This window comes from Paramisgurnus dabryanus, chromosome 15 (assembly GCF_030506205.2).
Source record: "Paramisgurnus dabryanus chromosome 15, PD_genome_1.1, whole genome shotgun sequence".
NCBI classification, from domain to species: domain Eukaryota; kingdom Metazoa; phylum Chordata; class Actinopteri; order Cypriniformes; family Cobitidae; genus Paramisgurnus; species Paramisgurnus dabryanus.
In genome coordinates this window covers 24,453,691-24,468,360 of record NC_133351.1, presented here as the reverse complement: position 1 = coordinate 24,468,360, position 14,670 = coordinate 24,453,691, and the positions used below count along the sequence as shown (strand labels likewise).

General features: G+C 37.8%; 2 protein-coding genes across 3 annotated transcripts in view; both read left to right on the top strand.

The window, feature by feature from the left end:
- Positions 1-3,027: 3,027 nt before the first annotated feature.
- fzd7a (frizzled class receptor 7a) lies at positions 3,028-5,843 on the top strand. Its single transcript, XM_065249077.2, has one exon. The coding sequence runs from the start codon at positions 3,537-3,539 to the stop codon at positions 5,196-5,198; it is 1,662 nt and encodes a 553-aa protein (XP_065105149.1). The 5' UTR covers positions 3,028-3,536; the 3' UTR covers positions 5,199-5,843.
- A 2,142-nt stretch (positions 5,844-7,985) lies between these two features.
- Positions 7,986-14,670, top strand: part of kiaa2012 (KIAA2012 ortholog) — a 41,125-nt gene continuing 34,440 nt past the window's right edge. For both annotated transcript variants that reach the window (XM_073811994.1, XM_073811993.1), the window contains exons 1-6: positions 7,986-8,149; positions 8,583-8,700; positions 8,805-9,074; positions 13,289-13,403; positions 13,557-13,694; positions 14,466-14,603. In XM_073811994.1, coding sequence (XP_073668095.1) covers positions 8,599-8,700; positions 8,805-9,074; positions 13,289-13,403; positions 13,557-13,694; positions 14,466-14,603 — 763 coding nt within the window. In that variant the 5' untranslated portion in view covers positions 7,986-8,149; positions 8,583-8,598. The remainder of the gene's footprint in view (positions 8,150-8,582; positions 8,701-8,804; positions 9,075-13,288; positions 13,404-13,556; positions 13,695-14,465; positions 14,604-14,670) is intronic.

Here is a 14,670-nt window from a genome sequence, read left to right as displayed (position 1 = left end):
GAGTGACTCCCTTGGGAAATCAGGTTTTCTTTAACCCTTACTGATTATCAGTATAAATAAACATACTATTTAAGCTGGTTCACAAACGTGTAAACTTGTTGAAAGAGAAGACAAACTGTGTCTTAAGATGCCTCCTCTTTCTAATTTTGAAAAGTAAGTGGAAGGATATGTTTATGACTAGTATTACTAAAATGTGTGGATGCTTCACTGGTTAAAGAATTTTGTTTAGATTAACACACACTCATGAAGTTAAAACAACTTGGTTTTTGCAAGTTAATTTAACCTAATATTTTAAGTTTTGACTTGTGATAAGTTGACAACTTATAAAAACAAGTTGAATTTATTTAACTTCATTTGTTAAGTTAGAGTAACGTAAAAATATATGTTGATTTGACATAATTTTTACAGTGTACATAGCCATGTCAAAGAAAGAGCACTTCATGTTATAAACATGCACTGTTTTATGTTTGCTTACCGTCAGTCATCTAAACAATTGAGTAGAAACGTGCACTTCTCTGTACACTGTAAAAAAATTCCGTAGAAATCGCAGCTGGGTTGCCGGTAATTTACCGTAGATTTACATTTATGTTATTTACTGGCAAGAGTTTGTTCAAAGTTAAATGAACATTAAACATTTACAAGTCTTTGTCTTTACAGAGTAAAACTAAAAAAACATCATCAAGCAAAACATTCTGGGAAACAAAATATGAAGCAAAAAACAGAAAAAGGTTGATGATGATTTCTGATTCCCAGAATGCTTTGCATGAGGCTGTTATTGTATAGTTTTATTCTGTAAAGATAAAGACTTGTTAATATTTAAAATGTATTTAACTTTAAACAAACTCTTGCCAGTAAATAACATAAATGTAAATCTACGGTAAATTACCGGCAACCCAGCTGCAATAACATTGAAATTTCTACGGATTTTTTTTACAGTGTAAGCAGACCTATAAAACACAGGAAGGACTGTTAATATTGACACACTAAAAGCAGTTCTCATCTTAATTAGTTTTTTTTGTCAGGACAATTCACTTAAATTCATTTAACCTTCAAAACAAGTACCATAGTAGAAGCAAGCTAGCATGCAGAACTGTAAGCTGAAAGCTCATAAGTAAAAGTTCACATCATGCAAAAGATCTCTTACAACAGATAGTTTAATTTCACCACATCTAGCTTTATTTCTCTCTGTTTTTGTTGCTCTTTAATAGTTGAAGTGTAAAAATGTTAAGCTGAGCTGTGTGAGAGTTAATAAGGTCCGGTGGGAAACCACAAATATTAATGAAGTCTAATAAAACTCACATAAACTGCCCTAGTCTAATCATCTAATTCGCTGTAAGTCATCCATATCTACATACTATCTTTTCAAATAATTTCCACTGCAAATAAATACAACTGTTTTGTTACACTACTGCATCATTACTTATTTTTTTCTTGCTATTTGCAAAGAGAGTATATTAATACTTCTAAAATTCTGTATTCTGTCATAAACTTACATTTAAGTTTTTTAATGCAGCACATATCATAAATTCATAAAGGCATGTTTCCCAAACGAACATGAGCCCAACTTTCTGACTATATTTTGCAACTCAAGCTATGACCAACACAAAAAACCTCTTTTAAGAAAATGTCCATCTAAATTTTAAGTTGCTTGTGTTATGGCAGATTGACGGAGTGAATTTCTTGATGATCAAACATGGGATGCTGTAGAGCTATGGTGGGAGAATCAGAATAAGCATGCCATGCTGCTCATTTATGAGGCAGCAGCTTTGGGCTCTGCGTGATTGATGTTGAAGTCCACGGAGCAGATCATCTCCCTCAGCCCTCACATTTACATATCGAGTATCCAGGCATGCTGCTATACAGCTCAGATCTATTTTTAAAACACACTCCGGAGGAGAGAAGAAGATTTCTTATTCATCATTGAGATAAGTCATTTAATAACCCAACAGCTCTGGCTATCACTGGTCTCTGACTATTACTAATCAAATGTTTTATAATAGCAACATGCTGAAGTTTTTTGGATTTCAGCACCACCGAAATTGTGTTTAACCAATTATTTATTTTCTTTTTCAAAAAAGGATTTTTCAAGACAGATTTCATGTAGTCTTCCCTTAATATATTTTCCTTACATGGACATCCTCTTTATGTGTCCTTTTTATTACTCTGCCTTTAGTCCGATCTGTTTGTCTGATGGTCCCCACCCACTCCAAGTAAGAATAATTTTGTCAAAATGTTTACTTTCTGGCTATTATAGTACCCATGCTTGAATAGTGGTCGTGTGGCGGGTTTTTGGGTGTGTGTATTTTTTTCGCTTTTCGTAATCTTGAGTTGGCAGCTGATTAATACTTGGTTGGATAATCCCTTTATTAATGTTACACTGGTAGATCCGCCAAACTAAGATGATACTACTTTACAGAAAGTACATTTGTATCAATAAAAGGAAGTAGTGAACTAATAAACTAATACAAAGTATAAACATTATGCAGGTGGAAAGGTTCACCCATATAAAATTATGCTAATTTACATTAGTTTACTATCATTTTGCCAAATTGATTTAAAATGGATTATGTGTGATTCCAAGAAAAACAATTACATGTTTTTATTCACTCAGCATTTCAAAATGTGCAATTCTGTATACACATATTTTAAAGCACAACTAACAACATTTACTCTCCATATAAATATCAATACAAACTTTTCCAAACTGTAACAAATGTATGACACAATATTAGCTACTAACGTAACGTGTAAGGTCTGCAATGCTTTGAATGGCAAATGCATTTCTGCACTTCTAGAAATCTGGCAATGATTTTTTGTTTTTCATTTTGCCATATATAGAAGGAAAGTTTTTGATAACTGAGACCCTCCGCAATTACACCCACTGACCAATCCGATGCAGGAAGCAAAAGAAAACAAAATCTGTGATTGGTCTAAAAACGTACTGGTTTCAAGGCGCCCCACAACGCATGGCAGTGAAACTGAATGAGGGGTGTGTAGAAACCGACTACACATTATTGTATGTGAGCCTCGGTTGCGCTCAAACGCTCCAGTCAGTGAGAAGCGCGTCTACACAGCGGTCAGAAGACGAGCAAAGAAAGCGCAATCTGCTAAAGAAATACAACTTATGTTATCGAGTACTTTGTAAAATCCTCTCCGAGATGCACCTATGATTTCATTTAGTCTATACATATACACGCGGGATTTGGTGGAGACCGAAGCCTGAATGAAAACTTTGAGTAACGGTGAGGAGATTCTCTCGCAACCCTGAGGAAAAAAACGATGATCTTGTGGATTTAGTTTGGATGTGTCGGTGAGATTGAGTTTTCGTGCATTTTTACGCATTTTTTGTCAGGGTTTCCTAAAGCAATCTGCTTTTTTGCCTAACATGATTGATTTCGGACTTAAAGTGTTGCGGTGCTGACGAACAGGAGCAGAAACGAGAAGCTTTTGGTCGTTTAATCACATTAGAAGTTTTCGAAGCAGTCGCAACCCCCTTTCTTTTTGGGTGCATCGAGTAAACGACGACTTTTCCCAAAATGCAGCGCTATTGTGGGATTATCAAACATTTTCTTTTGTTTCTCTGCCTGGCTTTTCAACCGACCTGCGGTCAGTATCATGGAGAGAAGGGGATCTCCATTCCCGAGCACGGCTTCTGTCAGCCCATCTCTATACCTCTCTGTACGGACATCGCCTACAATCAAACCATCATGCCTAATCTGTTGGGTCACACCAACCAGGAGGACGCCGGACTGGAGGTGCACCAGTTTTACCCCCTCGTCAAAGTTCAGTGCTCAATGGACCTGAAGTTCTTCCTCTGCTCCATGTACGCGCCGGTGTGCACGGTGCTCGAGCAAGCCATCCCGCCGTGTCGCTCCCTATGCGAGCGCGCGCGACAAGGCTGCGAGGCCCTCATGAACAAGTTTGGCTTTCAGTGGCCAGAGAGACTCCGCTGCGAGAACTTCCCCGTCCACGGCGCGGGAGAGATATGTGTGGGTCAGAACACGTCCGACGCCGGAAGCCCGACATCGGACCCGACGCCTTACGTTCCCGAACTGATTACATTACAGCCGAAAGTGGAAAGACCCAGCCAACAATTCACATGTCCACTGCAACTGAAAGTACCCACTTATCTGAAGTACCACTTCATGGGCGAAAAAGACTGCGGGGCGCCATGTGAACCCACTAAGCCCAACGGATTGATGTATTTTAGAGAGGAAGAGGTTAAATTCGGACGGCTCTGGGTGGGCATATGGTCTATTTTGTGCTGTGTTAGTACACTGTTCACTGTCCTCACATACTTGGTGGATATGAGGCGGTTTCGTTACCCCGAGAGGCCCATTATATTCCTCTCCGGGTGTTATTTCATGGTGGCTGTTGCGTACGCGGCGGGTTTTTTCCTTGAAGACAAAGTCGTCTGCATTGACAAATTTAATGATGATGGTTACAAGACTGTGGCCCAGGGCACGAAGAAAGAGGGGTGCACTATACTTTTCATGATCCTGTATTTCTTCGGCATGGCCAGCTCTATTTGGTGGGTCATCTTGTCCCTTACGTGGTTCCTCTCTGCTGGAATGAAGTGGGGCCACGAAGCAATAGAGGCCAACTCTCAATATTTCCACCTTGCTGCTTGGGCCGTGCCAGCAGTCAAAACCATAACCATTCTCGCCATGGGCCAAGTGGACGGTGATATTCTCACTGGGGTTTGCTACGTTGGCATCTACAGCGTGGACTCCCTGCGTGGTTTCGTCCTGGCGCCCCTCTTCGTCTACCTCTTCATCGGCACCTCTTTTCTACTGGCTGGCTTCGTGTCACTGTTTCGCATTAGAACCATCATGAAGCACGACGGCACCAAGACCGAAAAGCTGGAAAAGTTGATGGTTCGCATTGGCGTGTTCAGCGTCCTCTACACGGTTCCGGCTACTATCGTCATTGCGTGCTATTTCTACGAGCAGGCGTTTAGAGAGCAGTGGGAGAAGACCTGGCACATGCAAACGTGTAAACGCTTTGCCGTACCTTGCCCGGTCAATAACTTCGCCCCCATGTCTCCAGACTTCACCGTCTTCATGATAAAGTACCTGATGACCATGATCGTAGGAATCACCTCCGGATTTTGGATATGGTCTGGGAAAACGCTGCAGTCCTGGCGCAGATTTTATAAAAGGCTTAGTAATAGCAACCAAGGCGAGACGACTGTATGAGATCTGTAAGAGTAAATCTTGCAACTTTAGTCTGAGATATACGTCTCTCGAGTGGAGACATGATCAACGATTACAGGAAAAAGTGATATGTTGACTGAATTATTTGGACACTACAACGTGCTTAGCAATTTCCACAATGGAAACGGTCCGTCTCACCACATGAACAGTGTTATCTGTCTGTTTAACTGGGTTTTGCTTATATTTGTGAACAAAGACTTTGTTGTGTAATACAATATCATTTACAGATGTGATTTCTGTAGAATTAAACATTTCATACAGTGCTGAATGCCATGGCCGGTTCTGTACCTGAAAGTTTGGACGTAATTTGCCTTATATATGTAACATCCCTTGTTTTACCTGGGGACTTGTATGACTTTCGCAGCGATCTGTTGACAATCATGCATACTTCATTGGCACAAATGGACCGTCGGATGGGCAGGACTGGGATAGTAGCCTAATATGCATGTGTACAGCTGTGAATTTATGCAAGCTCCCTTTAAACGATGTAACGTGTAAATACACCTTTTCTTAAAGAATATATGTATTTATGAAAATAATCTTGCTGTTTTTTACTTGATTTTTAAAATTTGGTAAGAGACCTTTGTATCTGTACAGTTTCGATGAATAAAATGATTAGATTTTTAACGAATTGCCTCTTTGTAATTTAGCTGGCATATTGGTCTTATATTAAATGATTGCTATTACTAACTTTATTTTAAAGATTTGGAAGACGTGCTCTATTTTGTAAACAACTGTAGAGTTTATTGTGACATAAGCCATAAAATACACTGAAAAAAATTATTCATTCAATTTGCTCAATTTTTAAGGTAAGTGGTTGCAATCAATTTATTTAAGCTACATTTAAACAAAAGTTGTTTGTTTTGTTTTGCCTTTCAATTTTTTTTGTTTAAATGTAGCTTAAATAAATTGATTGCAACCACTTACCTTAAAAAAAAAATTGTTATTGAAGTAAATGATTGCATCATTTTTTTCAGTGAATAAGTTTTTGTGGGCCTGCAAGCTTGTTTGTAACACAAAAACCCTCAGGAAAGTTTTGACTAAAACATGTAATTTTTAAACCTATTTTAAATAAGAAAAACTTTACCTTAAGTATCAAAATTTAAATGTGTTAAAAAAGGTTTATGAGACCAAAAAGATTTATTTTCAATGTTGCCTGCAATGCTAACACTGCAAAACCTGACTTTCTTCATAGTATTTTTGTATTGTTTTTAGTACAACTTGATGAGCAAAATTACCTAAGAAAATAAGTCTAGTTTTTAGACAAAAATATCAAATTTAAGTGAATGTGTGCTTAAAACAAGCAAAAAAAGAGAATAATAATAATAATCTGCCAATGGGGTGAGAAAATCTTTCTTGAATTAAGTGTTTAAGAAAAAAGTAAACTTATCTCAAGATTTTTTTCTTACCCCATTGACAGAAATTTTTAATTGTTTTAAGTACAAATTTACTCAAATTTTATATTTTTGGTCTAAAGACTTATTTTCTAAGGGGTAATAAGATTTGGGAAATGTCACTCAGATTTTCTAAGGTCATTTTGCTAAATACATCTTAATTTAAGAATTTTTAGATATATATTCCGAAAACAAAACAAAAATACTAAGTAAGAAAGTCATTTTTTGCAGTGTATTTATTTAGTCAACTGGTAAATTCATATCTTTAAATCACTAAATGCGTGCAGCTCTACTAAAAAAACTTAACTAAAACAGTGCTTTGGCGCCATCCATAGGTGACTAATAAGTTGCTGGTGTGCGCATATTTTTACAGTCTGCGTATTTTAATCACCTGCAAAATCGTCATTAACCAACAAAATATGTGTGGTCGGTGTTATATTTGCAATTACACATATAACAATATGTATAAAATTGTCTGGAAAAAACACTGCCAATGTGCATACTGCATATGAAAAAATAAGATATTTCTGCACCGTTTTAAGTGGTTGTGTGGTGATTATTATAATCTTGCATCAAACTCTCTGGAGTGTTTACAGTACAAGCGGTGTATTTAATTAAATTTTCAGCTTTCATACCTGACCAAAAAGTTCAGAGGAAAGCAAATGCTCACTCAGTTCAAAGGGGGTGGAGGTAGGGCAATGTTAAATACCCTAACAGTTTGTCCACAAGATTTTGCCTAATAAGCCCAGCAGGTGGCCTGTCACTCTCAGCAAGTATGATCTGACAGAGTAATAAAATGATTAATAGATGGAGATGTGTGTTGTGGCTCAAAGGCTGTCACAGCAGGTCGCTAAACTCTATTCCACAGTAAACTGTTAAGTTCAAATGCAACCTCCTCCTGCAGGAAACATAATTAATGTATCAACTAATAAAAAACGACAGCAATGTGAAATAGTTTTTGAGTATCATCAGCTGCTTCGTAACATCTGAAGGATTTAAAGGAACCAAAACAGTCATACAGCATTTTCCCACACTATTTTACCACAAAATAACCTTTTCACCCAAAATCATAAGTTTTCCTGTAAATTGTTAAAGCATAAGTTTATTTCTTCAGTCAATAACCAAAAACACCAATTGATTATTCTATGGGTTGTGTTATCCTGAGCTTTTGACAGGAAGGGATTTGGAGGTTGTTTAGTTAAACTCACTAAAAACAAATACAGGTTATTCACAAAAAGTATGAGCAGTCAGTCATCTTCCTTTTGTTTGTATGGGTATGGTAGCCAAATCTGCTGGCTTGACAAGGAGGGGGTAATTTCTTGGTTGCAACCAAGGCAACACGAAAACAGTGCTGTGCTGAGAAGTTGTGTAAAGCTTAGCAACAGTAAGTCTCAGCAAACAGAGAGATTCGTAACATGGTCTGAAATGATTTTGCGGTGGTGTAAAAGCGCTGGACGGGGATGCTGAAGTACTCTCAAATGAATTTGTAATCATAGAGAAATGGTCACTCAGGAGAGGGGTGCTGGGTCAGAAACTGAGGTAGGAAGACAGAATAGTGTGTTAATGCCTATGCAAATTACTGTTGTGAATGCTAACTTTCAAAAAGTAAAAAAGTGCTGACTTTAAATCTTTATAATCTTACGAAAGTGAGAATAATTAAAAAAAATTTTATGGCCTGCTTCTCACTTTTGTAAAATCATGAAAATTTTTATTTGTAAAATATGCACTTGTTACAATGACATACTACTGTAGTTCACCCTAACCCTTACAATTGAATCTTTTTGGTGCGGTTCATTTAGGTTTTTGTATTTATGTTGATTCATATTAAATGAAGTATTGGACCTTAAATGAAGGGTCACATTCAAAGCACATTAAAATCTGATAAAACATTTTTGTTGGGGCAGATTGATACAATTTATTGTAACAGTATCATAACTACAAGGGAATAACTTTTCTCAACATTCTTTCAAAGCAACATCAATATCACAATGAAAGATTTTGTTCTATCATTGCTGAGTCGTGGATACGGTCAAATTGTACCAGATGAAAATGGCCATGATGGAAGACTGGAGGTCTGTTTTGAACCAGAGGTAAATAATTATTAGCAATAGTTTTAATTCTGTGAAATATAAATTCGAATGCACTTAAAGTCAAAGAAAACCTTTGATAATTTACATTTCATTTTCCTCACTAGGACTACTTTAACTGGAAATCCCAGCCTCCATTGCTTCGTCTTACCAGCAGTGGCCATTTTCTTGGACATGTGGAGCCGGCTCCGCCAAAGACCTACAGTACAAGAAGAGGACCTCTTATTCTCTATTCCGAGGATCTCGCCTTGTCATACCAACCTGGTACGCTTAACAGGAAGAGAAAGGCTCCTAGCGGCTCAAAACATGAAGTAGATTTTCATCTGCACACATTGCAGGACCTGACGGGAGCTATTCTGGCTTATGGAAAAAAGCAGGTATATTCATCTATCAGGATGATTGTTCAACAGTATAACAGGTGCAATAGTACATACCAATCAAAAGTCACAAACAAAAGTATCATGACAGGTTATGAATCACCTTACATTACAATCTGATGAGGTTTGTTTTTACAAAAGATATAGAAATTAACAAGATTGAGCACTCCTGTGTTACTATGAATGAGACAATGCAACACTTAATATGGCCACTCTGGCGACAGAAGTCCCATCTTCAACAACCAATCATCAATCAACAAAGACTAACGATTCTCTTGAGGAGGGGCTCTATACAGAATCATGTGCACATGCGCAGTAGCTGAAACAACCTTGAAAAAAGTGCTTACAGTGCAATTTGAAAGAAACAAAGGTTATGGTACAAAAACAAAAGATATGTCAGTTTTAATTGTTGGTCAGAATATGTTGTTTACGGCATTTTAGAGATATCTGTTTTTCCCCATTCGAGTAGATAAGACTATAGTATTTCGCATTCCAAACATGGTCGCATATTTTGTAAAAAACCTTTGCTGCCTTAAAATTTTTTGTTCAATCAACTCAGCTTTCATTTTAATTTGCTATTATTTATCTTGACAAGAGATGAATTGCTACAACTTATAAAATGAAGTTGACTTATTTCAGCTATATTTTATAAGTTATAGCAACTTGTCTCTAGTCAAGACAAATAATAGTAAGTTAAAAATTACTTGTAAATTTGAGTTGATTGAACAAAAGACTTAAAGGTTGTGTGTGTACATTTTAGCAGCATCTAGCGGTGAGATTGCGAATTGCAAACAGCGACCAACAGCTTACCCCTAAATTTCAAAGCGCATATAGTAGCCGCCACAGGACAAACACGTTATCGTCTGAGACAAGGTAGGGACAAAATGCACTCTGTAAGGGGACCCGTGGTGTATGTCGATAAAAACAACTCATTCTAAGGTAATAAAAACAATACAGTTCCAGTGGCGTCTGATGATTGCGAGTGGCACAAATTCAAAATATGTGTTCGGAGTGTCTTGTGTTGCTCATGTATTCAAAATATGTGTTTGTTGCGTCATGTGAACCATGTGCATCACGTGTCTTGTCAAAATAAGTGCCTGCTGCACATGCGTTGAAACCGTTTATGATTAAAGAGACATTCACTTAAAGCAACACTAAAGACTTATTGCTCTTTGCTCCCCCTACAGGTTAGAAGCGTAATTGTTCATTACCACTGTCGTAAATACTGCAGCATAGCTGGCCCTGATTGGATTGTAGGTCTGCCGTAAAGCAAGTTTTTGTAGTTTTCACTCGAACTACAGGACCACTACACGACGGTTGTAAACTTCTTTAGTGCGGTTTTGACCGATATAGGGCTGCAAAGCGAATGTAAAAGTGCCATTCACCCTGTTTTGAGTGGATGAACCACTGAAACTTTTTTGGAAACGTTATTTTAAGGTAAAAAAACTCTTTGGTGTTGCTTTAACAGTAAACTCTGATGACACATGAGACTATGCAAGGATCTGGCAAACGCTGCAGGCACTTATTTTGACAAGACACGTGATGCACATGGTTCACATGATGCGCCGAACACATATTTTGAAATGCCGAACCACCCACATGACGTGCATACATACATGTTGTGCACTGTGCACCCTTAAAAATAAGTCATCGGCCAACGCTGAACAGTCTAATATATAAGGTTTTAATACACCTCTAATAATATGTATATTATATTGCATTTCTGTCAAGAGATCAGAGACACTGCACCTTTAAGGCAGCAAAGATACAGTGAAGTAGCGTGACTTCCCTAAAGGGACTTGTTGTTATTCAGTACTTATATATAAAATAAATTCTGTAAAAAATTATATCATAGCAACAAATATATTTTATGTTACTTTAGCTAAAAAAATTAAGTTAAAAAAATTAAGTTATGTCAACTTATCACAAGTAGGTTGTTTTGACTTGCATAAACTTTATGCTGCATTTTTTTTACTGTGTTCCTGACTTGAATATTTTGGTTCAGTGATATTCTATGTAATATAATGATTAAAATGGCAACATTGTTAAAGAGACGAGACAATCAACAACATATGCAGGGGTTATAAGATTTGGGAAATGTCACTCAGATTTACTGTTCTGGATATAGCAATTTTATGGTAAGTTTAAGTAACATTAGGAGCTGAATAGGCTGCTGAATAGAACAGTTGTTTGATTAATGTATCAGTTAACACACGTGACTATTGCCGAGTACCGCATGAAACAGCTCCTTATCTGTCAAATTTCTTAGTTAAGAGGCCCGGATTTGCTACAAATGAACGATTGTGCAGACCTGCCTGAAGTTGCATGATTGCAGGAGAGCATGAGAGGTGAAACATAAAACTGAGAGACAGGCCAGTCCACAGTAAATCTTGCAGAATTTAACTACCCAGAAAAGTTGAAACTTAGGTTCAGGTCAGGGTTACAGACTCGGCTGCAGTATTAGTTTACCGGCCATGATTACAGTCCCGCTTCTCCACTGGCCTGAGAAGAGAGTAACCCCACCCTGAAGGCAAGTAGGTGAAGTGTGGTATATTAATTTTACATTTCACTCCATAATCTTTTACTCGGGCTATACCGGGAGCTTTAGCTGCACCTGGACTGGACAGATAAGGCTCCTGTGAATTTGAACCATGAGCACATGGTCAGTCCTCAAGGTGTCTTCAATTTCCACACATTCCAGGTCAATCATACTGGCAATTTACCTATAATGTGCCGCTTGACCTCCGTGATATGTGAGCTGCAAATCTTAACAAAGGTGTCCAGAGGGATTTTACATAAGCACACAGTCCGTAATCCATCGAATTCCTGTCCACCGCAATCCGCTAATGTGCCAACGTCTCCCCACGTTAATCTGTCCTTTTCTGCACCGCAAACAACCATCTGTTTATGCGTGAACGAATCAGGTGAATAAAAAAAATAAACCACACGATGACCTTTTCACAATGTCCAAGACCGCCTTCAATCATCCAAACACACACCCGCATTACCGGCCAAAGAGAAAATGCTTGAATACATAGCCATCTGATGAATCAGGGCACCTTCAATGACATCAAAAACTGCTGCAGTATGTGACCGAAATGGCACCCTTTAAAATCAAAAGGAAACGATACAAGTGATGAGAGCTGAATGTAGTAATCAGTGTGTTTACTTCATAGAGATGAGGGTTTGGATAGGGATTTGGAGGGTTTCCAGAGAGAAGTCTCTTCCGTGTGGGTGGCCTGTGTGCAGGCTCGATCTGTCACGTTCTTACAGCTGCAAAACGTAAACAACACAGGTGTGCACCACAGACACAGCACCCAAAATTGGCAGCTATAGTCATCCTCATCATCCCTCACATGAGATTAACACAAATAATGTGGATAATCACAGACACAACCACAGTCAACACAAAATAATGTTATAATAATAACATTATAAAATAATAATTTCATAAAAAGACAGGAAAAATACTGATACATTTATGCACTTTTACTCACAGGGACTTACAGTGCATATTCCCAGATAACAACCGCTTAAAACTATTAACACAAGGCAACCCGAATGCTTTCTGTCGGGTCCTGATCACACTGTCAGGGCTTACTGTATTTCTGCGATAACAACCAGCTGCCTCACCTTAAGTAGGTTACCTGAGATTGAACCCATGACATTTGTGTTGCTAATACAATGCCCTACCACCTGAGCTTTAGAAACATCATAAAAAATGGAAAACTATGGGAATGCAGAAATACTAATATTGACGCAACATTCATCTCCCCTTTAGGTTCTTTAGGGTAACCGATTTTAAAGTGTTTATCCTTCGAGTGAAAGTGAGTCACCTGGTTTCTCTTTCTTATTGTTGCATGTTGAACCCAGGAGATCAAAACATTTTAGTCCTCTCATATTCTTTTGAAAGTATTTCAAGGTATTTCATCCGAATGAATTCCAGTGTGACTTAAAGCACTACATTCACCCGCATTATCTGCTGACGTTGAATACAAAGAGGAGGCCATGTAGAGAGACATCCATCATACTAACAAATGATAAATTACCTCGTAAATAAATGAAGATCATGGCTGAGTGCTTTCAAAAGAGATACTGTAGTCGCGGATAGATAATGTGGAACATTTCCATGTTTGGAGAAGCCTGAAAAATCATCAAGTTGTGAAAATCAAACACAGGTGCGCTTAACATCTGATTCTTTGTTTCTCATATAGTCAAAAGCTGGATCTTTTGCTGGTGTAACACACCCCTTAATACCAGATACTAAACATGCCAACAAGCTCAGCCACATGCATGGGAAAACTGAAGAGAAGCATAATCAAAGTAAAGGTGAACATGGTTAACTGGTAACCTGTTTTTTTAAAGACACAATGCAATACACAAAAATCTTTCACTTTATAGTTTATCATTTCAATGCATTTCTATATTTATATAAATAAATTGCATTACAGAATTTTTTTTTATCTCAATCTATTCCGGTAGAGAAAGGTGGACAGGTCAGATACCAGCCATGTTTTCTCTGTTCCCCTCGACCCAACAGGGCTGCCCTGGGCCCTCTACCACCCATAACAAAAGGTCTGGTACACACAGAAAGTTTAAAGAAAACCCACCTGGCTCCAGGTAATGAAAACTAACACAAATAATATCAAAATAAAGATAACATGAATTAAAATTGTGAATTATATTGAAAAGTCTTTAAAGTAATTTTATGTGATTTACTGTTTTTTTACAGTTAAATATTTAATTTTTACCGTTTTGAAATCCATTCAGCTGATCTCCGGGTCTAGCGGTTTCACCTTTACCATAACTGTAGCATAATCCTTTAACATGGCTGCAGCAGGCGCAATGATATTACGCAGCACCTTAAAATAGTCCCCTGCTATTGAAAGATACTGTACTAAGGGGACTATTTTCGGGCAGTGCGTAATATCACTACGCCTCCAGCAGCCATGTCACATCAGCAAAGTCCTTGATTATTACACCAGAATGAGAGTATAGTTCCTACTACTTATACTTGTATTTTTCGTCGGTCTTACTACACAATGTAACTACAGAAGAGTCAAGTTTTAAATAGGAAAAATATCGAAACTCTTTGGTTATTTTTTAGCGCGATGCTAATGGTCTTATCAGATTCAATGGATTGGGCTAAGCTATTCTAAAAGTAGTACCGCCAGACCCGGAGATCAGCTGAATGGATTCCAAAATGGTAAAAATCTAATGTTTAAGTCTAGGGGAGCTAAAAAATTTGCATATTTTCAAAAAAAGTGGAGTGTCCCTTTGAAAATAATTAGATTATGAAACTTTAGCCTAGATTTCACAGACAGGGTCACATAGGTATCTCCTGTTTACATACAACAAGTCTATAATATTAGAAATTATTATGTGTTTCAGAAGAGAGAGGTGAACAGGTCAGATACCAGGCACATTCCCTATTTTCTCCTCGGATCAACAGGGCCAACCGTGACCCTCTACCCCCCATAACGGAGGGTTTGGTACATACAGACCACCAGGAGAAATCTCAGGCATCAGGTACAGTTAATATAATCTGAGGCAGTATCAGATAAAGCTGGCTTTTCAAAAACAGTCTCCGTTTAGA